This window comes from Microchirus variegatus, assembly GCF_963457635.1.
Source record: "Microchirus variegatus genome assembly, chromosome: 16".
NCBI lineage: Eukaryota > Metazoa > Chordata > Actinopteri > Pleuronectiformes > Soleidae > Microchirus > Microchirus variegatus.
Genome location: NC_139817.1, coordinates 22,757,658 through 22,783,069, shown reverse-complemented (window position 1 = coordinate 22,783,069; position 25,412 = coordinate 22,757,658). Strand labels below are relative to the sequence as shown.

The window sequence follows — 25,412 nt, the reverse complement described above, 5'->3', positions numbered from 1 at the left end:
AAACTAAGTGTGAGAGATGGAGATAAAGGGCGCTCGACACGCAACAAAAGCTCCACAAACCAGAATTGAACTTGTGCTTCTGCAGAAAAGTCGCAGCCTCCTAAGGCTTGTGTCTCTGATCCAGTTTAGTGAACTGCTGTGTTGTTGCTTTGCATACAAAACACCTTTAGGCTGTGTGTCACAAACTAAGTGTAACCACCTCACAACTATGTTCTCTATTATGTCAAGCGAATGATCTTAATTTGAAATCACCAAACCGAATACATGATCCATATCATATCTTCCCCCGTCTTTCTCCAGTATTTTATTGACTCCGTCGAGTAAATCCTTGTGTAGCTCTGATTTGATGGACGTGCTGTGTCATGTAAGTGGGTCTGGGCAAGATGGGTTATGAATAATATCTGAATATTTTTAGGTTTTGTCCTCTGATGAGATAGATCTCAATATGGAGCTGGACACAGGCTGTTTTTCTCTGAGCTCAAGAGAGAAATTCTTTTAAGTGTTTTTGTGCTTCTCACCGAACAATACATACTTCTACTCTGCATTACATTATCTAAATATAACAAGGCCATTGTGATGTATATATTTTTTGAATCGTGCACTGTGCTCGCATCGTTCCAACAATTTCCAACGTTCTTTCAATCCATAGAAATCTATGTTTATATTCACAGAATGTATTTCTCCCTTTTAATGACATCTTCCACTTTACCCATCTCTGCTATTGTGAAATGATCATGAAAACCTTATGGAACTTGGAATGAAATTAAATGAGCACCACATGTACATTGTGTGCACACTGTGCTCTCCTTCACACTCCTGTGTGTAGCATTTCTGGGGTTATCTGAGTTTAATGTTTGTATTATCATCGTATAAAGTGTTGTTTGTTTATTTCTGTAACCTTAGAAACTTTTATAATGCTATAACTGTGGGCTACTACAGGAGCCTGAGGCAGACAAACTACAGTATATAGCTGTCGACCTTACTCGCTGTTCGGGTTATCTGAGAGGAGAACGTTGTATTGTGTTGGAGCGAGAGATAGTGATTGTGTTGCTGAAGAAAGAGCACAGGTGTTGTGGCAAAAAAAAGAGATTAATTTGGTTTTTAGGTTCACTTTGAGGCAATGCTGGTCTGTACATTATTATGTACATTATAAAGGTTACAGGTAAGGGAAGAGAGTAAGCTCAGAGGGAGACTGCACCCACACACCTTGAAGACAATGGGTTAGGGTTAGAAACCTCTGTATGTTACCATATATGACACCATAATTCTAGGTCAAACCACTCATGAAACACGAAATAAATGATATATTCATTAACTAGTAGTTAGCCAATGTGTTTTTGTTTTATGTTTTTGTCACTCGTGGATCACTGTGACATTTGCTGCTAATTGCCACACCTCTCCCTGGAAAGCATGATTTCCATGACTGCCACGTTGCTTCATGACGTCATCAAACTTAGGCCTGCTGTTGTTGTTGTTGTGTCGATTGACATTACATCTGGGGCTCATCCCGAGAGCTGTTCCACATCTGAAAGAGAGGCTTTTAATTTGACGCGAATGTAAACAACACTGACAGTGCATTTTGACACTCGGATCACAGCAGCAGTAAAAATACAAGTCAGAGTTTGAGGTTAATATCCAGGTTAGGCTTAGTGGATATAGCAGTGACTGCTTAGTATTGGCTGAATGCTGACAGCAATGGTTTGGATGGACACGATTATTTAGCAGGGACAAAATGCATTATTAATTTTCCATCCATCCATCTTCTACCGCTTTATCCTCCACATGAGGTTCGCGGGGGGGGGGGGATCTGGTGCCAATCCCAGCTGACACAGGGCGTTAGGCGGTGTGCGCCCTGGACAGATTGCCAGTCCATCACAGGGACACAGAGACAAAATCATAATCTGCAAATCTGCATGTTTTTGGACTGTGTTATAAACAGTACAGCAACAACAGAGACAGAAACACAGGAAGCTAAATTTGTACAATCGTATGTGAAAGTCAATGTGAAGTTAGGGCAGCTGCTCTGAGCGTCTCAATGCACAACCCGCCGCGTCTCTATCACAAGAGTGAAACCCTGTGTTTCTGTAAAGGCGACGCCATGGGACGTTAAAGAGCGCGTGGCACTCTTGGAATGAGAACAGGCTGGAGAGACAGTGACTATAAATATGGTCAAATTCTACTGTAACACAATCGAGCTTAATAATTAAGAATAGTAATAATAGAGTTTTCTTATATCATTTAATGTTGATACCATGTATTTTTAATTAATATGTAAATGACCAAATGTCACAATATCAGTACTGCAACAGCCTATATGAACATATCCAAAATCTAAGGCAATATAATATAGTAGTATTGTTAAAGGTGCATTATGTAATAAATCTAAAGCAACTGGCCATAAAATCCTCCTAATATGTCACAGAGACTCAGGAATAATGTTCATATAACAAACTGAACTCACAAACAACAACAGTGCAGACAAAATATTTGCATTAAAAAGAATATTTTGCAGATTGCAAATCATGTTTATGATTTGAAATCATGTTTTGAAACATGTGGCGCCACCTACCGCTGTCTACCAATCATTGCAGTCAGTAGAGTCTCAGCTGCTGCACAACCACGGGTTGCCAGTTACGTCAGAAAGTGAAACCTAAAAGACCTCGGTATTTTGAATTTGAATGTAGTAACCGTTTTTGGCCACATTCTTACATATGGCACCTTTAACAAACAAGAAGAAACACAAAGAGGCCCAGTATTGTGATGTAGGCACAATGGATCAATTAACTTTTTATCTTTTTTTGCTTTGAGCTCAGGTGACATCTTGGCGTGTTTGTAAATGTGTGTGTGTGTGTGTGTGTGTGTGCATGTGTTTATCTAGTTCTACACAATTGAAGGTAACTATCCTAGAGCAAGGCAGGTGGCCCTGAGAAATGAATCAGTGAGCGTGCATGTGTGTGTGTGTGAGTGTCCCCGCCTCACCCATCAGTTAATCCACTATCATTTATCAGCCTGTCACACTGCCACACGCTGGCTTTAATTGCAGTCAATATAGTGAGAACCGCTTCAAGCGTAGTAATGCTGTTGCTCTGCGCCGAGGTTCGCTCAATCACTTCAGCTTAACTTTGTTTCTATCCCGGTTTTCATGCGCCGCAGCATGACAAAGCCTCTTCTCTTCAGTGCCCAGGCACTAATTGAACTGCACCTCAATTGCAGGAGTTGTCTTGTGCTTTGAAAAAATCCCCCCCCTCCCCCCCCCGACTGCTCCTCCCCTCTCACCTCATTTAGAGACGAACTTAGATCTCCTGGGAATTTTGTGCATACGTTACGGCATGTGCCCATTTTGTATTTGTGTGTGCGTCGAGGCAAAGCTGCGCGTCTGTGTCCGTGTGTGTGTGTGTGTCTGTGAGTTATGAAGCAGAGCGCAGCAGGAGACTTGGAAAGAGGCCACAGTTGTGTGTGACGTGTGCCAGAGCCACACCAAAAAGACACACTGGGCTGAGCTCAGTGCGGTGTTGGCACCGATGTCGTTCTTTGTGTCTTTTTGGTGGTTGGACGTGATCGTGTGGTGATTCCTCTACTAAACGTCGTATTTTTTATTAGAATCTTGCTTACATTTAACCCTAGAACACCATTGCCGGGTGGTTGCATCACATACACAAATAAATGTATGTGATTTTCATGAAAAGTTTTCATCTTCATTATTAGTTTTTTTTTAGAAATTTTTTGTTCCCAATTTCTATCTATCTATCTATCTATCTATCTATCTATCTATCTATCTATCTATCTATCTATCTATCTATCTATCTATCTATCTATCTATCTATCTATCTATCTATCTATCTATCTATCTATCTATCTATCTATCTATCTATCTATCTATCTATCTATCTAGTTAGCTGTCTGTCTGTCCTATAACATTTGAAACAGACTTTTAATACCAAATTTTTCATGTTTACTTTGGTTTGAGACCATAACTAATTACTATCTGTTTGAATCCATGTGAGCTGTGCTCTCATTTGGCCCAAGCCGTGTATCCACTCTAATCCTTTTTTTTTCTATATCTCTATAATCTCATCATGTGTCAGAGAATAGTAATACTCAAAAGCAGAGGCCGTGTCACACTGACAATTCGTCTGTCCCTCTGAGTCATATTACCGTCAAACGAGAAAACTAGAAATGAACGGGTCCAAATTCTTGCATTCTTGACGATGATAATGGCAGCAACAGTGCTACAGTAGATGGATGCTCACAGAGCTCTACCTGCCTGCTGCTGTTTGACTTAATCTCAGTGCTGAACAAAAGCCTCAGCTGTGGACGCTGAGCGAAAGCTTTTGCAGAGCTATTCTTCGGCTTTCCAGTGAGACTATCTTATTAGATAAAGGAATAAGCTTTACACTCCGTGGATTCCTCGCCATTATCGTCCTTCTTTGTGAAGCACTATTTGTTTTCATTTTGTCATATGGCAGTTTCATAACTTGCTGCAGTTGGTTACCAGACCAGAACCCCAGAGTTTCAAGGGCGAAATGGATTCATAGCAAAAAGAAACAGGCACCATCTTTGTGTGCAGGCAAACTTGGCAACAAAGGTTCAACATGGCTGACGTTGTGTGTGCAGAGAGAATCTGCCTTGGAGATGAAGTGTATGTCAACAGGACTCCGGTTTGCTGAGTGTGCACCCAGTGGACTCAGAAATACGAGGAGCGTGCAGAAAGCTGCTGAACGCCCTGCTTTGCAAACTTTAGCCCTCTTGTGTCACCGCTGAGAAAAACCCATTGATGTGATTCATGTTTTAGCACATGGTTACAAGTAGGATCTTATGCGTGACGGCCGCTGCTTCTTTGGAAATAGAAGACTTTTTTGAAGCGGCAACATCCTCCTGAACCTGGCAGCTCCTCCCACACACATTCTGGTGCAGACTTGGCATGGTCCTGAGGGGAGACGCCACAGGGATGAAAAAACACTTTCTTTTTGGAGCGCTAACAACTATGTTGCTGCTGTGTCTGACTCTGGCAAATCGCAGTGTGCTGAAGTTTCCACTCTCTCCCGCAAATTGTTGGTGTGCGATGTGGATTTAGAGACACACAACTGTCAGGTTTTGTGAGTCAGTGGTATATTTCTCAAGCACTAAAAACGGCACTCTTTGTGAGTCGATAAAGAAAATGAGAGCTGACCTTAGGATAACCTCCAAGGAGTTTTTCTACAATGTTGAGGTCTTGACAGCCATTGTGCATCAGTCAACCAGGGCTACTTTACATCCCAGTCCACTTTTCATACTGGGGTTTTGGTAGCACAGGCCTCAGAAAATAAGACAAGAGACAGTGGTTTACATTTACTGTAATTTGATGGATAGGAAATGGATTTGAAATTCATTGGGTCCTGTTGTAAAGGATGTAGAGGAAACTGCTGGGAGATTATGGAGATATGTTTTGATCCAGGCAGCACAAGTTTGTCCCGTGTTGAAGCCCTATGTCTGACTCTGATTAGATACTTAAAGGTGCATTATGTAATAATTCTAAAGAAATTGGCCATAAAATCCTCCTATGTCACAGAGACTCAGGAATAATGTTCATATAACAAACTGAACTCACCAACAACAACAGTACAGACAAAATATTTGCATTAAAAAAAACATTTTGCAGACTGCAAATCATGTTTATGTTTTGAAATCATGTTTTGGCATGTGGCGCCACCTACCGCCGTCTACCAATCATTGCATTCAGTAGAGTCCCAGCTGCCGAGCAACCACGGGTTGCCAGTTACGTCAGAAAACGAAACCTAAAAGACCTCTGGGTTTTGAATTTGAATGTAGTAACCGTTTTTGGCCACATTCTTACATATGGCACCTTTAAACCTGTGTCAGGGCGCTTTCACACCAATAGTTCGACTGCTTTGGTCTGCACCAGTCAGAAAAATTTTACAATGTAGCAAACGGACGTGGGTACGGTTTGCTTTCAGATATGCAATGTGTGACTCCCTCCAGAGAGGTGACCAGCTCAAACTGACCTTGAACGTCTTACGATGTACTGATCTTTTAATTGGATTCTTGAGTTAAATTTGTTAAACCAAAAGTAAGACAAATGATAAAGGAAAAAAACAACACATGAATGAAGTTGATGTGATTTGACGCTTCCGCCTTTCCCTGTGTCGTAAGGCAGCTGATAATGCAGTTATGTTTCCGTTAGAGGTTGGAGGGAGGCCTAACGATTGGCTGTAGTGGAATTTGCCATGTGTCAGTGAGATAAACCTCCGAAAATACTCCGGTCAGGGCTGACGGCTCAAACACAGCTCCTCATGTATAATTCTGAAGGGTTTTAAAATGCCTCCTCAGTATTTGTATCCGCACACTTTTCCAGAATTTTCTTTTGAAGCTGTTTACTGCTGCTGCTACCTGGACAGTGCCTGTTTACCATACTACAGTATATGCCACGGAATTCCATATATTATTTCCTCTCAAACTTAAATGGATGCTCAAGGTTGTCTGTAGTTATCAGACCTAAGCTCCTTCTTCTTCCTGCCCGTGCCTTCATACAGCTTAATGGCCCTGTCTGTTTTGTCAGGGACTCTAACCAGTATGTGTGTGTGTTTCTCTGTATTTCCCTGCAGGCTTCGAGTTGCTGTATCAGCCCGAAGTGGTGAGGCTCTACCTGTCTCTGCTGACGGAGAGCCAGAACTACAACACCTTAGAGGCTGCAGCTGGTGCTCTGCAAAACCTCAGTGCTGGACAGTGGACCGTAAGTCCAGGGATGGGGAACGTATGTATACACAGTCTGTCTGTTTTTTGTTTTTTTTGCAGCTCATCTCTTCATCATTGTCCCTCAAGTAGCAGATAGTTCAGTTTGCGATTGGTAGTCAAGTAGGATTAACAAGGACAAGAACTGCCTGCAGAGATGACCAGAGTCACATTAACAAGGTGTAAATCCACCGTGTCTCCATAAACCACCAGAGTTTGAGTAGAGGTACATTTCAAGACAGTCGGTCGTTCACACAGTAAAGGCCACATTATACTTCTCTGAGTGCGTAATGCGTTATCCGACTGCGTAACCATGGAGACACCTCGAGCCTTCATACTTCTGCGTCATGGACGGATATGCGCTGCAATTTCCTGTCAGTAGGGGTCGCTGTGCAAGATTGTTGTGCTTTTGGCTACAGTGAGCAATGGCGTCCGAGAGAGAAAGAGAGAGTAAGACTGTTGTTGTTGAAACAGTTGCCGTTTCTCACTTTTCTGTGTCACGGAACGCGGTTTTAAGATAATTTGAGGCAAGAAATTGGCCATTTAGAGTCTAAACATGTGGTTTGTGTGTTAAGATATGACGTATTTATAGTTTGGCAACGACGTTTTCGGCGGTGATCGGCTCCGCCTCTGTGGACACTCGGTGCGCACTGTGAGCCGGCACAGAGCAGCTTCGCTCGGCCTGTCCTGAGGACCAATCACAGCTCTTAATAAGCTGACGGACACTTAAATAATATGTTGTGCAGTCGGAGACGAGACACAGAGGCTCTACTTTACGCAGGACTATAAATTGGGCTTAACATCTATCAACAATTGATTGCTAGTGTGAGACTGAAAACAAGAAAAATGAGCACTGTAAAGCCAATGTTTAAAAATACAGCAAACAATACTTATTGTGTTAATACTGATTGTGGATTTCTATAACTAAAATATGGCTTGATAACTAATGGTCAATGTGTGCCTCCTATGATGGATGACGTGAGAACCTCTTAAGCCAGCTTTAAGCGTTTATTCCAATTAGAGACTCTGTGTGTGGAGCCGCAACAGTGAATTATCAACAGGGAAAGTCAGCTGTCAGACGTGAGTTTACTCGCAGCACTTTAGACGAGAGCGATCACTTATGCTTTTCAGCGGGCTTTGCTGCATTCAGCCCACGGCAGCATTATCACAGCAGTGTTTCACTTAACACCCATGTGTCAGACTGTAAACACATCTCTCATTCCTCTGAATCTGCGAGTAGTGCCATGGAAAATATATATATATATATATATATACCTGGACTCTTACAAGTACAATATTTTTTTTTGAATTTCATGAGATACCATCCAGCCCTGAGTCTCATATTTAGTGATCTGAATAATTCAGCAGTAGTGATTTTCAGCTAAGGTGAGCACTTTGAGCAGATGTTTTTTTTTTTTTTTTCATTTCAAAGCTGATCAGAAGTGGCCAGACTTGAGTTCCTGCAGAGCTGCAAACGGTCACACTGTCACATGTGATGTGGAAAGCTGGACAAATGATGTCCCTGCTCCTTGAGAGGATATCAGAGCTTCTTCATTTAATCCTCATTCTTTGCTGTCACTCCGATCAGTGGATTGACCTGTTTTGGGAGGCTCTCTACTGCCACCTGGTGGTTAAACTGTGCCTCTCCTCTGCCTAATGACATCCCTGGGGGGCATCTGTACTTAGAAAAGACACCCTTTTATGTAGATCCTGATCTTTTATGTTCCAAAAACATCAATTTAATTTAAATTATATGGAATTCCAGTTTAGAGCGCCACTGTGGAATGGTTTAGAATTTTGCTCAGACCAAGGAGTAGTGCTGAGCTGTCTGTAGTTCCTGAGTAAATGATTAAAAAGTCATAAAGGAGTTGGATTCGCGGCTCTTAAGTGAGAATCTTTAATTCCACATGAGCATCAGAGAGGATACTGTGCATTAACTCAGCCTACTCTACAGGATAAAGGTACAAAGACGTAACAACGTGCCCTCTGTCTGCTTTTCCAGTGGTCCAACTACATCCGAGCCACGGTGCGTAAGGAGAAAGGCCTTCCCATCCTGGTGGAGCTGCTACGCTCTGACTCTGACAAGGTGGTCCGAGCTGTGGCCATCGCCCTGCGTAACCTGTCCATCGACCGCCGTAACAAGGACCTGATCGGTACGAACCATCAGCCATGAACACCACACATTCATGTTATAGTGGAAAAGAATTGTAAATAAACTTCAGCAATCCAAACGTTTATTTTATATTTTGTTAATTGCTCTTGGGGGCCCTCTAGTGGTCACGGGGCCCTAAGCAGCGGCTTAGTCCGCTTATGCCTTGGGCCGGCCGTGGAACCATCATTTACATAATTGTCACCGATTCTATTGAAGAACACCTGAAAGTGTAGCAGGCTCATTTTCCCATAGACTTCCATTCAAACTGTTTTTTGCAACCAGTGGCGCCCCCACCTGGTGACTGACTGCTACTTCTGTCCTTATCACTTTTCAAATGGGACAACTGGATCCAATTTGTATATACAGTCTCTCCAGTAATTAACTTTGAAAATGTAACTATCATCACGATCCCTTTTCACCTTATAGGAAGTTACGCCATGCGGGACTTGGTGAGCAACCTGCCCAGTGGTCAGCAGCGACCAGCGAAGAACCTGGAGGAGGACACTGTGGTCGCCATCCTCAACACCATCCACGAGATCGTCACCGACAGCTCCGAAAATGCCCGCTCACTCATCCAGGCCCAAGCCATCGAGAAGCTGGTCGCCATCAACAGGACCAGGTAAGACTTGACGTCTTCAGTACATCACACGTTGTTTGTTTGGATTTAAATAGACATGTGAATTGTTATAGTTCAGTCCATCTATTGTCAGCCTCCTTATCCTCCACATGAGGGTCACTGGGCTGCTGGTGCCAATCCCAGCTGACAAAGGGCGAAGGATACACCTGGGAAAGGTTGTCAGTCTATCACAGGTTCAACGTATAGAGAGGAACAACAGTTATTAATTTAGTTCAATATATAATGTAATAATTTACACATGAGAAAAAAAGAAAAAAAAATTTGACAGAAAAACAGAAAAAAGATTATTCAAAAAATCAAACCGAAAATTAATTACTGAGAAAAACAGGATTTTTTTTTAGTTTTTTTCAAGTGAATGCAATACGCTTCCGTATGAATGAACCCAGTTAAATAATGAATGCACATACAACTGTTGGTTCGGTGGCTGGTGTTGTATAACAATAATACAATATAGGCCTTTTAACTTTAAAACCATCTGTTAGTGCCTTAACTTTGATCAAAAAACAGAATATACCAGACTGTTGTTCTTCTGTAAGGGAATAACTATGAATAATGTAAGTATTCAAGAAACCGCTGCAGCGGTCTCGGTTGTAAACAAAGATGTTTCTGCTGCTTTTTTCTTCTTCTGTCAGACATCGTTGTTCGTAAATAAAGGGCAGTTCAGACACGACATAAAAATCAGTCTAAATAAAACAGCGTTAGAGGGAATAAACCTGTGATAATTGCGCTGGTTTTCCAGGCTTCTTTTTCCCTTTTATGTGTGGTTTTGCATGTACTACAGGCCACACAGTTTATATGCAGCAGCCAATGAATCAAAGAGAAACAAAAATGCCCACATTCATGTTCGCCACAGCCGAGTGTGAGTATTCCATCAATATACTGTATAATACAGAGATACAGTACAGCTACTTACAACATGACCTTGAATGCTATATTATGCGTTGTGGGCCTAATAAATTAGTATTCACGGAGGATAATGTAATGTGTCTCAAATGGCCTGAGCTTGGCTACCACAATACTATACTCTAACAAGGCTGAGCCCACACACACACACACACACATACACATACCACTCAGCCTACCACACATTAATTAACAGGCTTTCAGGACTGGAGGGCATTGTTATATAGCGGTGCCTCTGAAGCCGCTGCTTGTACAAGTAAGTGATTAGTCATTTTCGCTCAAAGTTCTCCTCAACAACTTGATAATGAAGGCGAACAGACATTATGGCCAGTCGTATTTAAAGAGGTACTTTAAATACCTGCCAAATTGAAATTGGTTTGCACAACAACAGCACGTGATGCATTCAGTTCAGTGATGGTCGTACACACACAGAGTCAGGTCAACTCAGCTGGAATTTACTCAACATGTACACTTGGAGACCAAAAAGCTGAGATTGAACATCTTTCTTTGAAGTGAGCCCCCACACCCTCATGTAATTAATGCTGGTGGCTCAGAGGAAGCTAATGAAGGGAAATGTGCGCTCATCAGGCAACGAATTAAAAACTAGACCCTGGAGCCTCCCGGGGGAATTGAATTCTTTGAATAAAGAGATTGATAGCAGCAGCAGTAGTGACGACGCGGCGACTATCACACACACACACACACACACAGTGTTTCCAAAGAATTAGATCTGGTGTCAGATTTTGAATTTGCTCGAGTACTATCGTCATACATTCATTCGTGTTCTTCTTTTTTTACCTTCTTGTGCTTCTTTCAGCCAATCGGGACGCGAAACAAAGGCGGCATCTCACGTGCTGCAGTCGGTGTGGGGTTATAAGGAGCTAAGAACCGCTTTGACCAAGGACGGCTGGAACAAGAGCCACTTCCAGGTACACAGCCGTGCTCGGGTTGGAAGATTTTTTTAATTTGCCTCGATGGAAATTGTCGATCTCAAGTGTTTTATTGTGATTTTAGCCCCTGACAATATTATTTAAAGCTCCCATAGTACCAATTAACACTTTTATTTGGTGTGTATCTGCACCATTACCTCGTTTATGAAGCCCTGAAGGTTCTAAACAAACAGTTCAGCCACTGCTGAGAACGCTGTGTTGTATTGTAATCTCGGGCTCAGCGTGTTCTGGTTACATAAACAGCGGTTCTCCTGAACAGCAGATCCTCCTGCTCCGGGCACTAGTCCGGGCACATCCGGTTGCGTACATTGAACCGCAGAAGAAGAAGAACGTCCGTTGTGGAGGTGATTCACATTAAGTCACTTCCAGGTAGACAGTTGGGAAATCCCTCGCTGGCTGGCCAATCACAACACAGTCTGTCTTCTGGGGGTGAGATTTTGGTCTGAAACAACTCGGCTGATGAGAGCTTCAGTGAAGAGAGATTTCTATCGGCTCATTTACAGCAACTAGGAGATTTTTTTTTTTACCATAAAAAACAAGTTAATGTATGTAAGTAGACCTCCATAACTAACATATATGTGCAACAGGACCACTCTATGGGAGCTTTAAACAATAAGAGATTCACAGTTTTCAGTAGAACCACGGTTCTATCAATAAAGTTTCTTACAAAGACAAAAATATTACTGTCTGAGGCATCGATTGATAAAACTAAATCGACATAAACCTCCATTGATGCACAGTAAATATCGTAATGTTTTATTCTGATGTGTTAAAATGCTGCGTGTTTAGCCCACTGTGACTGTCACCCCTAAATCTACCAAGAATGGCAAGCCCGGCTATGATGACACCACTCTACCCCTGATGGAAAAGAACCAAGGTCAGTGAAAGTGCTGTGCGTGTGGCCATTTTTACCTGTTTAAAGGAGAACGAGGTGACACATGATTAAAAAAAACGTTTTGTTTTTATTGGATAAGGCTAATAACTTTTGACTCATCATTCTCTGTGAAGCTGAATATCCCAAAAATTGTCCTGAAGCTTTCATTTACAAAAAGTTTTGGTTGGACTATTTCATACTTATTTACTGCAGGAGTGTGTGTGTGTGTGTGTGTGTGTGTGTGTGTGTGTGTGTGTGTGTGTGTGTGTGTGTGTGTGTGTGTGTGTGTGTGTGTGTGTGTGTGTGTGTGTGTGTGTGTGTGTGTGTGTGTGTGTGTGTGTGTGTGTGTGTGATTAACATTTAACTACAGTGCCTATGTTTACATTAATAATGGAACAGCGCTGCAGCATTGCCTCAGTGTTGCAGCTTCATATCAGAGACAAATAAAATATAAGAGACTGGCTTCACACACACACACACACAATACTTGTATGTGAAGGATCGATTTGTTTTTTTTTTGGTTTTCTATAACATAAACTACTTGTTATTTCTGATTCCTGACATGGTATATCCCTCTTATTGTCCTTTAAACATTTTTTTTAAATACTGTCTCACTGTGTGTCCACTTGCTGGTGTTTTCCTCATGATTACATTAAAGCACCATGCTTACCACATTATAATTATTGTCTGGGAAAGCTGTGGTGTGTCATATGTTACAACTGTACGATTCAGAATGAACGGTGGAGCTTTGAACAGCGTACTGCTGCTGTTGAACCGAAACCACTGACACTCTCAAAGTGTGCTTTTTAGTACTTTGAGTAGATGATGAAAATTCCTCCACCCATGTGGTTCTGCAAGAGCCAAAAAGAGGATTTCTATAGCAGCAGCAGCAGTATGTGCGTGGGAGGGAGGGACTACTTTGGCCCAACAGCAAACATCTCATTGACAGAGGAGTCAATCGCATAGCAACAGATTTCACGTATTCTTTGGCTGCCATGTTTTTTATTTGCATCCATACATGCACTCGGCGCTCATGCCTGCCCGCTCTCAGTTTGCATTACGCAATCACTACTTGATTAAAAAAAAACAAAAAAAAAAACATTATACCCGAGAAGCAGCAGCAGTTTTGGCTCAGTGACTCCGTTTGTGCTGCCTTTGTACAAATGGTATATGAATGCTTTTCAGGCACCAGGAATTGTGGCAGTGGTGATATGACACCTATGGATGAGCTGGGTCCAGGTAAGAGTCAGACTGCATGATTGTCCTCAGCCAAAGAAGAGCTGGCGCTTCTCTTATCTGTCCCATAGTGTCTTATGTGATTCCACACGTTCACGTGTTTTAAAATCTGAAAATTTGAAACCTCTGAACATTCTAATCTGGTTACTTTTCTAATCTTTGGAGCGAGCTTAACACACGACGCACTTTTTTTGATGCTGCGTGCGTGTGCAAGACCCCTCTCTTGACCAGATGTTTGTACAAAGCTGGGCCTTCATTAGAAGCTTCACCCAAAAGATGGTGGTGGTTCTTTTCTTATACTGTAACATATGCACTGAGGTATATAACACATGCACTCACTTTGAAGGTTAACACGTTTTTGTTGTGTTCTAAAAACCACACTGTACTGGTTTCTTCAACTTTTACTCAAGAGCAGTTCAGTCTTTAATCATCTGATTATCATCCAACACTAAAACAACAGACTGAATTAACCCTTTAACACCTATTTTGCTTATTTTAACCATAAAAAGGGGCCATAAAATGTAAGTTCTTTTGTCCATTTTTCCAGAATAATGCATGTTACAATAGTGTATTAACAATTTAAAATGAAGAAAAACTAACTGTAGTTTGTACATGAACATCAGGTTTTCATAAACGGACGCGTCGTCGGCGATACGCTCTGTGTTAAAGGGTTAATCTATTGGAAACACTAAGAAAGAACCCAGTTAATTGCAGGACTCCAGCTGAGTCTCAGTTATCTGATCTCAAATTTACCCGCAGCGCATTTTGGACATTGTGTTGACACCTGAACTCCTCGCTGCCCACTTGAGACACGAACACTCTGGGCTGATGTTAACACCACACCGTGTGAATATAGTAGTGTCTTTGAGTTTATCAAGGACGAGGAGGAACTAAGTGACCTTTGTTCTCTGACCTCATTAGACGGTTACACCACCATCGACCAGAGGGACAAGGACTGCAAATACAAGAGCGGCGACGGCTCGGTGGACCTGACTGAACGGGAGCCACTAAAGGTACAAACAAAGCTCATTTTGGGGACGAGGGCAGGAAATAATGACGTCTCACTGAAATGTTATCATGGTCCAACCCCCTGTGGTGGTCCTCATTATCGATCGTTAATCCTATAGATTCTTAGTCCTTCTCTGTGAACATTCCTTGCAGCAGCACAGCGCTCAGAGGAGCCTCAGATGTCCGAGCCACCAGTTAATGGAGCTTTTGGCATCTGTGAAGTAATTAATCTGCGCTCTGATTAAAAGAACCACCAACAAGCGCTCCTCGTGGAGATGACCTTTGTCTTGGCAGTGAACCGACTGCTGCATTATCAGGTGTCGTCCTCTGATTATACGGTCGTCTCACAATAAGCAGCCAAATTCTGCTTATTGTGACGCTGATTGGCCATCGAGCCTCAGCACAGGAGGACGTCTGACATGACAGATGACTATTAACTACTTTATGTGATGTACTTAAATGCTTGATGATGGGATTGAAAAGTGACTACAGTGAAGAGATAATTGCAGTTAAATTGGCACATATCTCTTTGGATAAATGATGATGTACGGCAGTCATTCCCAAAAACTGGGTCGGGAGCCACAGATGATTTGTGTGAGATTTTTTGCGGGAGGGGATTTCTTTTGAACTAAAGGTCCTGTCTGTAAAAAGCATTAGTGATTAGGAACTTTTGTGGAACTTTACACACCACAAAGGATGATAACTCTCTGTCACAACTCTCTCCATATTCTTACACTCTCTCGTTTTCCTCGTTCTTTATTGGTTATTAGCATCAGCTTCATGCGAGTGAAACTGAGCTTCATTTACGGAGTAAGCGCCCACTTCAAAATGCCAAACATGATTGTTTTCAGTCTGTAAGTTTCCCCTTAACGATAACTGACTGGAAATAAAGGAGCTGGCTTATATTTTTGTGGAAGTGACGCTCTGTGCATATCGTCAATTGTATGCTTGGACAGACTGGGATGGAAGAAGCAAACAGGCCCACACAGGTATCAACAGAGGTGGAAAAAGTACAAAAATATTGTACTCAAGAAAAAGTACCAATACTTTGATGAAATATTACTCAAGTTGAAGTAAAAAGTAGTTAATTTGATATATTAGTAATATGTACTTTAAGTAAAAGTTACTTAGTTAGTAGTAGTGCTTGGAAATGGTTGGTTTGCGGATGAACATGTTCTAGAAATGGCCTTAAAATAGTTAGAGGTGTTTGTTATACGGTATTTTGCACAGATTGTTGTTTGGATTGTTGTGAATTGGGTCGAAATCATTTGTCGTCTTTAAAAAAAAAAATTATAGAAAAAGTTTGGTAGTACGCTTCTACGCTAAAACAGGTTAAATCACAGGAGGTTTTTGACTTGAACTGATGTTTTCTTCCTCAGTCAGTACAGGTGTTCATGTTTAGCAAAAACTTGAACTGCAATTCATATATTACAGCAACTCAACCCTTTTACTTTACTCGTATCTTAGTCAATTGTAATTATCCAGTTACATCTTCAGAGGCCAGAGTTTTTCCAGCACTAACAGAATACTCACAGCATGTTTGACCTCAGCGTGAACAGGCTGTGAAGCAGTCGTCCAAAGGTGTCTATTTTTTTTTTTTTTTTAAATCTACCGTCTGTACTTCCCCGAGGTGTTCCTCCTGCTTTGACTGCAACTTGGCTGTGAAACTGCTCTCCTCCTCTTTCATTTGCATGTTTTGTTCTGCTGTTTTGTAATCACTTCTTTGACTTCTTTCCCAGCTTACCTGAAGGCAGGGAACTAACACTGGCTTCTCTGATCCTGGATGACTTTTTGTGTGTATGTGTGTGTGTGAGAGAGAGAGAGAGAGAGAATGTTTCTCTGAAAATGTATTGACCTCTTTTTTGTTTTGCTCTTTGTGTTTTTTGTTTTTTAACCCATCCTCCCGTGGCCCTCGCAGAATGACACAAATAGGAAACACTATATCAGGAGTAACAGGCCTGCGGTCAGTCTGGTGGACGCTTGTGATGTTAAGCCCCAGCCTGTTGACTCCTGGGTCTAAATGCATGCATGGTAGGTCTGACATTTTAAAAAAAAAAAGCACAGCAAAAAAAATAACAACGATTACCTTCTGAGCTGGATCGTCGCACCCTTTTTCCATTCCCTGTACGTTCATCCTTTCCGCCTGTTTTCCTTTCATCCTCACTCTGTGTCATTAGACGTTAGATGTTGTCACTTTAGTCTTCTTTAAATTCAAACCATTCACCCAGCTTCAATTGAAGGGTATGTGTAGGCTTTAAAATGTATTCATTTATGCGTTTGCAGTGTATTTGCACTCTAACCCTCAACCGTGTTGCACGCACTTGGAAAGATGGTGCTCCGGGAAAAAATAAATCACATTAATGACAAAAGAAAAACATTGAAAGAGCATCTATTGCAGCTGCAACTGATGTTTGTTTCTTTTTGTTATAGTTCAACATGTCCCAAACCCCTCAGTCAAACTGTAATTGTTCAGCTGTAGCTTAGCAACCGCAGCCAGGCACTGAGGACCTGTTCATGCATTAGTGTTCTCCGTGTTGTTGAAGAAAAATCCTAAAATGAGGATGAGAATCTCATTTCTAAGGAACAGGTTAAGTTTAGTGTTAAGATTTCAAACGTGGTTATGGTTAAAATTAGGACGGAGGCTTTGTTTTCAATGTCCAAATGGATTTCTAATAGGATTATGGCATGCACATTCAATGTTGCCGCTGCTCTTATTATCACAGGGACATTGTGGTCACAACATGGTAATTATTCAGCACATTTGGTGCTGCTAGGCAACAAAAACATGGATGCTGCAGAGGCAGGTGGGTCAAATGAAAGACATACAAAGGCATAATGTTAGAAGGAGAATGTCCTTCCACATATGACGACATTTAAAAGTATTAGAGAAGGACAAAATGCTGTACAATTGAATTTATTCAGCATTTTCAGCAATGGCAAATGAAATGCCATGGCCTCAGTTACTTCTGCAAAAAATAATATGATCAAACACGTCACAGTTTGTGAACTCAGAGAATTCCAAGGTCACGTACAAAAGAAATGGACAAAGTCTTTAAACAAACTGGAAATTCATAGTCAATCTGGTCACTCACACTCGTGTCCGCTCATACTTTATTGGCTATTTTCCTCGAAATGGGAGCATAACTTACAAAACTGACATCAGTGTTTCTCAATCGTGGTCCTCGTCCATGTTTTAGATGCTGCCCTGCTCCAGCACACCTGATAAAACATGCAGGATCAGTGGGTCCTGAAGACCAGGATTGAGAAACACTGTTCTAGAAGACCTGGAATCAGTGATTGAGACCAATCAACGCCCCCAGGAAAAAGTTTACAGATGTTATAAATAAAAAGTGAGAAGTAGACTCATTTTCCCATAGACTTTATTTCAAAACGAGTTCTTTTTTGCAACCAGTGGAATCAGCCCCTGGTGAATAACTGTGACTTCTATCCTCGGTAAGGTTCACTTTTCAAACTAGAAGGCAACGTTCATTTCTTATATATGGTCCATGGTTGTGAATAACATAAGAGGCAGAATTTCTATGAGAGGAAAAACTCAAGGAGTTTATATTCTTTATCTAGTTCAACCTTAATCAAAAACCTGTTTTTTTTGCACCTCAAAACATTCTGAATTGTAAATCTGTCCCTGAGCTGCACATCTGTCTGTGTGAGAACGGAAGAGCAACAGTAACTGACGGTGGAGGCTGCCGTAATTATTTTTTTTGCCATTAAATTATCAACCTGCCATTTTTTTAAAAGCCAATCCCTGCGTCTGTTCTCTCCTCTGTAATACATGAGCCAAAGCACTTCGGTGTGTGTTTACAACTTGCCACCACCTGTCTGATTAAAACGTACCCTGAGCCTCACTCTGCTCCTTGCTGACAGCCTTTGCTGAATCTGGTGGGAAATGATGAAGGGGAATCATTCTCCTGCACTCGAGATAGATCCTGCAGAGACTCAGTTATGCCTTAATGAAAAGCTGCACTGGAAACACACACACACATATACAACACTCTACTATACGCATAAATACACAACCTTGCCTCTACACTGTTGTAGACACCCTTTCTTCTTTCCTTGGGTCAAAGTGAAATGATCTCGGATAAATAATTCATGTAGGCTGATAAGTTTATGATGGAAGCCAAGTCGTTCTGTATAATGAGAGCATACGCGGTTTTCAACTCGCTTATAATATGGTGGAAGGCAGAGATTCATATAATGTGAATTCATGTGGAGGGAGGGAGAGCGTACATGAATTTAATTTACATACATTTCGAGGTCTGTAGTACTCGATTTGAATATTTCATATTTGAATTCACGGTATAAATGATTGCTGAGTGCTTTCTTATGTAACTTAGACGTCCGTTTTTCAAATTAAGCCACGAGGAGAGAAAAAAAGAAAAGTAGCATTGTTGTGCAGGGACTAGCATTGTTGCCGCACAACGAGAAGGTCACCGGTTCAGATCCTGCTTTGTGTGAAGTTTGCATGTTCTCCCCATGTGCATTGGTTAAGGGTACTGAAAACATGCAGATTAGGTGAATTAAAGCTGCATAATGTAATAAATCTAAAGCAACTGACCATAAAATCCTCCTAATATGTCACAGAGACTCAGGAATAATGTTCATATAACAAACTGAACTCACCAACAACAACAGTACAGACAAAATATTTGCATTAAAAACAATATATTTTGCAGACTGCAAATCATGTTTATGTTTTGAAATCATGTTTTGGCATGTGGCGCCACCTACCGCCGTCTACCAAGCATTGCAGTCAGTAGAGTCTCAGCTGCCGAACAACCACAGGTTGCCAGTTATGTCAGAAAACGAAACCTAAAAGACATCGGTATTTTGAATTTGGATGTAGTAACTGTTTTTGGGCACATTCTTACATATGGCACCTCTAAAGGTGAAGTAAGTAGTTTATAGTGCCATCTAGAGGAGAGGCTGAAATCTACAACAAAGAACTGCTCCTCTGCTCACCCCCTCCCTTGCTGAGCGCTATGGTGTCCGCGACCATGTTATTTTACATGACTTTTTGAAACACTACGAAAATGAAACAAAAACTATTATACAGCGACTAGACAATACAGGAGCACATAATATGTATACAAAAGTGGATTTTGGGTCATATAAACCCATAAATACTACACAGTGTCCCTTTAAATACTAATGTACACACTGCAATTGTATTTATTTACATTGCAGCACAACTGTGTGACTTCTAGTGCTTGAGGGAAAAACACCGACCAACTATTTAATGTCAACTAAATAGCTTTCACAAGGCTGCCAAATGATCTGGGTGAGATTCAGTAGTTGTCACTGTTGCACCGCAGCATTTCTGTCTCTTCATGCCTCCTCCTCCTCCTCCTCCTCCTCCTCCTCCTCCTCCTCCTCACTGCTGTTGTCCTCTCCTGTGCCAGAGGCTTCCTCCTGTCTTCCTCCTAGCGCAGTCATCTTTGTCAGTGGCCATCTGTGCAGCTCTTCTCCATCTACTGCATTATCACTGAAAACCGCATCACACAATGACTCTTGATAAGTCGCATGACCTTTGGTGTGTTATTGTGATTGTCGCCACTTCAGTGAAAAGGTTGTCAGGGACTCGTCAGGTAAGTCGTTTTTCCACCGATCTGAGCACATGCACAGGATTCCATCTCGCGCGCGAAGCATCTGTTTTCGCCGTCTCTTGCCTCCATTTGCCATCTGCGCTGTCGTGATTGAAACGTTTGTTGACAGTGACGAGATTTGTGAAGTGCCGTGATCACGCCAAGTGACTGTCTAGCTGTCTGAGACAAAGTGGGATTAAAAACAGGAGCGTTTCATTCCAAATCCAGTCGAGGCAAAAATGTGGCTCCAACTCGGAGCTTAAGTTTTATTTGACACTTCAACGGAGAAAGCTGATTTTCTCTTATTGGAGACAAATTCCACGAAAAGACTAATGGAAACTAAAAACAAGTGATGTCTGTGTAGAGCAACTTCACTAGTGTGTTTAAGTTTTGAATGGTGACTTGCAAGAGAAGAGTTTTACTTAGCGTTGCTTGTAAAAGAAAACTAACAATGCTGAAAATACCAAGTATAAGAACAGCCATTTTGTTCATGTAGCACTTTTCAAACTAAAAAATAATGGAAAGCAGATCAAAATCAGGAGAAACCCTGAGCCCATATTCTAACAGATATTAAGAATAAGTTTAAAAACAAGCATGTTAAGTTAAAATGAAAGTCAGGTGGTACTAAAAAGACTGCAATAACTATAGAATACTGATGAAATACGTCTCTTGGTGTACGCCATGTTATAAAAGGTTTTTTTTGTTGTGCATTATGTAATACAGTAACTAGGAGGTTTTTGACCATAAAAACAAGTTAATATATGTAAGTAGACCTCCATAACTAACATATATGTGCAACAGGACCACTCTATGTGAGCTTTAAAGGTGCATTATTTAATAAATCTAAAGCAACTGGCCATAAAATCCTCCTAATATGTCACAGAGACTCAGGAATAATGTTCATATAACAAACTGAACTCACCAACAACAACAGTACAGACAAAATATTTGCATTAAAAAAACATATTTTGCAGACTGCAAATCACGTTTATGTTTTGAAATCATGTTTTGGCATGTGGCGCCACCTACCGCCGTCCCCCAATCATTGCAGTCAGTACAGTCTCAGCTGCCGAGCGACCACGGGTTGCGAATTACGTCAGAAAACGAAACCTAAAAGACTTGGCCACATTCTTACATATGGCACCTTTAATGTAAGTTCACCTGTAAAGGTTATAGTGCATTTTAGGTGCTTTCTGAAATGTAATCCAAAAGCCAAACATCTCTAACGTTGTGTGAGTAGTGTATTTTGTATTGTTTTTATCACTTTATGCAGATAACAATACAATAAAATGTGCCTTTAAGGATGAATAACAGTTATTTTATATATTGGTCTTTTCATGAAATTTGTTGAAAGTGTTTTCCTTTACAAGTACAATATTTTGCTTAATACTGGCCATCAACAAGGTCATTTTTAGGGGACATTTAGATTGTTTTTTGGGGGGGGGGGGTGTTAACTCATGAATTGTTGCTGTAAACCCAGGAGAGGCTTCTTCTAATATTGTCCTCTCTTGTCCATGTGTTCAGGCTTAACGTAAGAACAGAGCGACGCCCCAGCTCGAGGAGGATCCCTCATGTCACCACTGCCATTTCACACGGAAGCTTACCTTTGAAGTTGGACTTTGTACAGAAAAGAAGATTTAAGAAAAAAAAAAAAAAAAAGATAATAAAAAAAAATAATGATCACAACAGCGACTACCCAGCAGCAGCCAGCATTCTCATGCTTTTCAGAGAATATTTTAAAAAAAGAATAAGAAGTAACCACTCCTACTACTTACTCATATCTACATTCCCACTGGACACCTTGTGATTTTTTTTACAGTGTTGATTCTTGTTGAGCTCTGCCGGTGAAGGAATGGACAGAGGCCGGTGTTGGAAGGAATGGAAATGTGGCATTTTGGCAAAGTGAAGTGAAACCCAAACGTGGGGTTGGATGGAAACCAGCAGGAGAAGAAACGGGGAATCAATGCGATTGATTTCAGTTTGTTTCACGGGGGAAAGAAGATTGTTTCTTCGATGTTTCTTCGATGGTTTGAGGAAAGTTTGGATTCGGTGCATTTGAAGGTCGCTGTGGGATTGGACACAAGAACGTAAAAACGTGAAAGGAGAGAAGAATACCGAGCCTAAAAAGGAGATGTAGCATAGTGGAGAAACCTGCTCGCGTAGATTTACAGTCCATTTGGTTCACTGTGTTTTTTTTATCAACAAACAACAACAACAACAACAACAACAAAAAAGTGCACTGAGATGCTTTGAAATCAAATGTGAGTAAATGGTGATCGATCGATTTTATATATAAAAGAAAAAGAGTCAAAAATGAAAGGGACAACGTGTGTACACAACTGGTGGGAAAACTGTTTCTGTCAACACTGCATTACAAACTAAGCTCAAACGGAAAAAGACTTTGTTTCATTGGTGGTTCGACATGTACGAGCCAATGGGCATGTTGACCTGTGGTCATGTGATGACGTGGTACCTTGCATTTCCTGGTTGCTCTTTGTCAATGATGTGTATTAAAGAGGATATAAGGCTTTTTTTTTTTGTTTATAAATGATTTGTGCTTTTTTTTTTGGAAACAGAGGCAGTTGGGATTATTCTCTTGTTAAAAGCATAGATCTAAAAAAAACATGTTTTTTTTATTTTTGTTGGTTTTATATAAATGTATATTAGGTTCAAAATGAAAAAAAAAAACACGAAGGAAAAAGCAAACAAAAAAAATCACAGACTTCTTAGTTGTATATTAAAATCACATTATTTGGAAAGCACATCTCATTTAATAAAGGGTCACCATGTTTGTAAACAAGAAATAACCACGTAACTTAAGTGTGTGTCAAATGTTACGCCGACGATCACCTATTTATATTTTGTATCTGTCAAAAAAAAGGTTACCTTAAAAAAAAACGAGTTTATCTGCAGAGTTCTTTCTAAAGGCGATAAATACATAAATGTCACAAACACAGCAGAGGGATCAGATAGAGTTAGTGGGACAGACGCGCGGTGGCAGTGTTAATAAAAGTCATTTTTCTTGCAGATGCATTTCGACCAGTTTGCCCTGAATCCTCTTTCACAGGCTGCATCTTAAAGAGAGACGTTCAGTTGTAAGCATGAGGAGAATCTGTACAGATGTTTATATTTTATTCTTTCCAAGTGCCAGTTTGTTTGTGGTGTTATTTGGATATTAACTAATTCATTTTTTTTTGTGTGCAGGAAGAGAGTATATGTGTACGAGTGGATCTGGGATATTCAAGGCAAAGTGAAAGAGTTTTTGCATTACACTGTAAAAAAAAAAAATCAAAACAAAGGAGTTGGGTCATATAGTATATATTTTTACAAAGTCCTAGGGGGAGCAGTTTGAGGTGTAGAGAAAAAACCACGGAAAGAATCTTATTTGCCATTTTTGCTCTTGCTTGTTGAGACTCCAATCGTAAATCAAGTGTACAGTCTCCTTCCTGTCTCCTAATCCAGCCGGAGTAGGAGACAGAAACAGAGAGTCCAATCCCAGTTGGTAACACTCATGCGTCATCAAGTCGAACAGCATGTGCCTGCATTGAAGTCTGATTTTTTTCTTTGCAAACGTATGTGACTTTATAAAGCTTGCATATTTTACACAGTGTTTACAAAAAGTGTATGTTGTGGTTAAAAAAATCAATAAACACAAAAAAAACACACAAAAAAACAACAACTTACTGTATAAATTTTAATTTCAGAGGATAATATAGTTATCACAAGACCCAGCGTCCCTACTGTGTGCCCTCAGAAGTCTGTGCTGTCATTGGACGAATACTGACCCCTCACAACAACAACCACATACATAGACCCATACGACTGTCTATTTCCTGGCTGCACTGTGCAACGCCACAACCAAAGGATTTGGAGGTGCATTTGCATGTCGTCATACATTGTGGACGTGCAGCGCGTTGTACATTTTTACGACATACGATAAGCCCCCCCGGCGACGCGTATTGAATCGAACAAACCTACCTGTGTAGATAAAAAAAACTGATCTGAAGACCGTCAAAATAAAGTAACTGTACTACTCAGTAGCAGATGTGTTTGTACCTATCACGTGCCTTAACCTTTTCCATGATATATAGAGATAAGTGTGTTTTATATAACGTTGTCCCTCCCTTTCAACTGTCATCGCTCCATCTCTCCTCCTTCCTCCACCCGTGTCAGCCCTCCTCCCTCTTTCCTCCACTCAAATCATTCATTCATCATTTGTCCTGCACCACCCCCCCCCCCCCCCCCACACACACACACACACCCCCCAGCCCCTCCTCCCAACCAAGTAGTTGAGACTGTCGGTGGGTTTCTGCCTTGTGTTACGTTGTATGATAAACTTTGAAAAGAGATTGAAAAGAGTCATTTTGAAAACAAACAAAAAAAATGGTTCCCATTTCTTAGAGGAGTGACGTTGTCGATGCTTTCGTAGCGAGCAGGAGCTATGCCACAGTGACAGAATGTAATATGTTAATTTTACTAATACCCAGAGGCAAATATTACGCTTGTTAAACATAATGGAAAAAAAAAATACTGGTTTGTAGAGTATAAATTTGGTGTGTTTTCAATAAACCATGCCTGGAAAGAAACTGTCGCCTGTCCTTGTGTCTTATTACTGTATAGTTAGGTGATGTTTTCCTCCATGTTTGTCCGTCTGTCTGTTTGTCAGCATCACGCTAAAGCAATTTCCTGGAAATGGATGTCATGGCCCAAGGAAGAAATTATTAGATTTAGTTTATTGTATTGACGCTATGGGGAGCAAAGTGGCCTTGGCATGAGATTGCATTCTCTGAGTGCTTTCTCTCTTATTCAAGAGAACATTTTTCTTTAGTTTAACCCTTTAAGGTACTACTCAACCATTTGGTGGACCACACTTTATCACAATGAAAAAATGCATCAAACTGAACTCTACTGTTTATTATGAACAGACATCTCAACCGTTTGGTAGAGGCCTGTATCTAAAATACTGTGGGGTCTAATACAAAAAAATATATATATATATTTATATTTTTTATATATATATATATATATATATATATATATATATATATATATTTATATATATGTTGATTGCACTATTGTTATCATAAGTAAATAAAATAAAATAATAACAAATGCAAAGAAATTATTTTTCCTTTGATTTTTTTCTTGGTGCGTACCTTGAAGGGTTAAAAGTAGTCATGTACAACATATAGAAACCGCATAAGAACAAGGAAAGGAAGTCAGAGAGAAGATATCAACTGTCTTTGGATTGTTATATGGATATGGTATGGATGTAGTGTTCAATATATTCTACAAAAACAAGACATTTTGGTTTTCTATT

At 40.7% G+C, this 25,412-nt stretch overlaps 1 protein-coding gene across 1 annotated transcript in view; it reads left to right on the top strand.

The window, feature by feature from the left end:
* The window catches only part of arvcfb (ARVCF delta catenin family member b), a gene marked incomplete at its 5' end in the record, with an annotated part of 127,848 nt that extends 103,247 nt beyond the window's left edge, over nucleotides 1-24,601 (top strand). The window contains 9 exons of the mRNA XM_083903192.1: nucleotides 6,603-6,730; nucleotides 8,732-8,882; nucleotides 9,308-9,500; nucleotides 11,239-11,350; nucleotides 12,161-12,248; nucleotides 13,431-13,484; nucleotides 14,403-14,494; nucleotides 16,408-16,520; nucleotides 21,617-24,601. Of these exons, the coding sequence (XP_083759318.1) occupies nucleotides 6,603-6,730; nucleotides 8,732-8,882; nucleotides 9,308-9,500; nucleotides 11,239-11,350; nucleotides 12,161-12,248; nucleotides 13,431-13,484; nucleotides 14,403-14,494; nucleotides 16,408-16,509 (920 nt within the window). The 3' untranslated portion in view covers nucleotides 16,510-16,520; nucleotides 21,617-24,601. The remainder of the gene's footprint in view (nucleotides 1-6,602; nucleotides 6,731-8,731; nucleotides 8,883-9,307; nucleotides 9,501-11,238; nucleotides 11,351-12,160; nucleotides 12,249-13,430; nucleotides 13,485-14,402; nucleotides 14,495-16,407; nucleotides 16,521-21,616) is intronic.
* Between the last annotated feature and the right edge of the window lie 811 nt (nucleotides 24,602-25,412).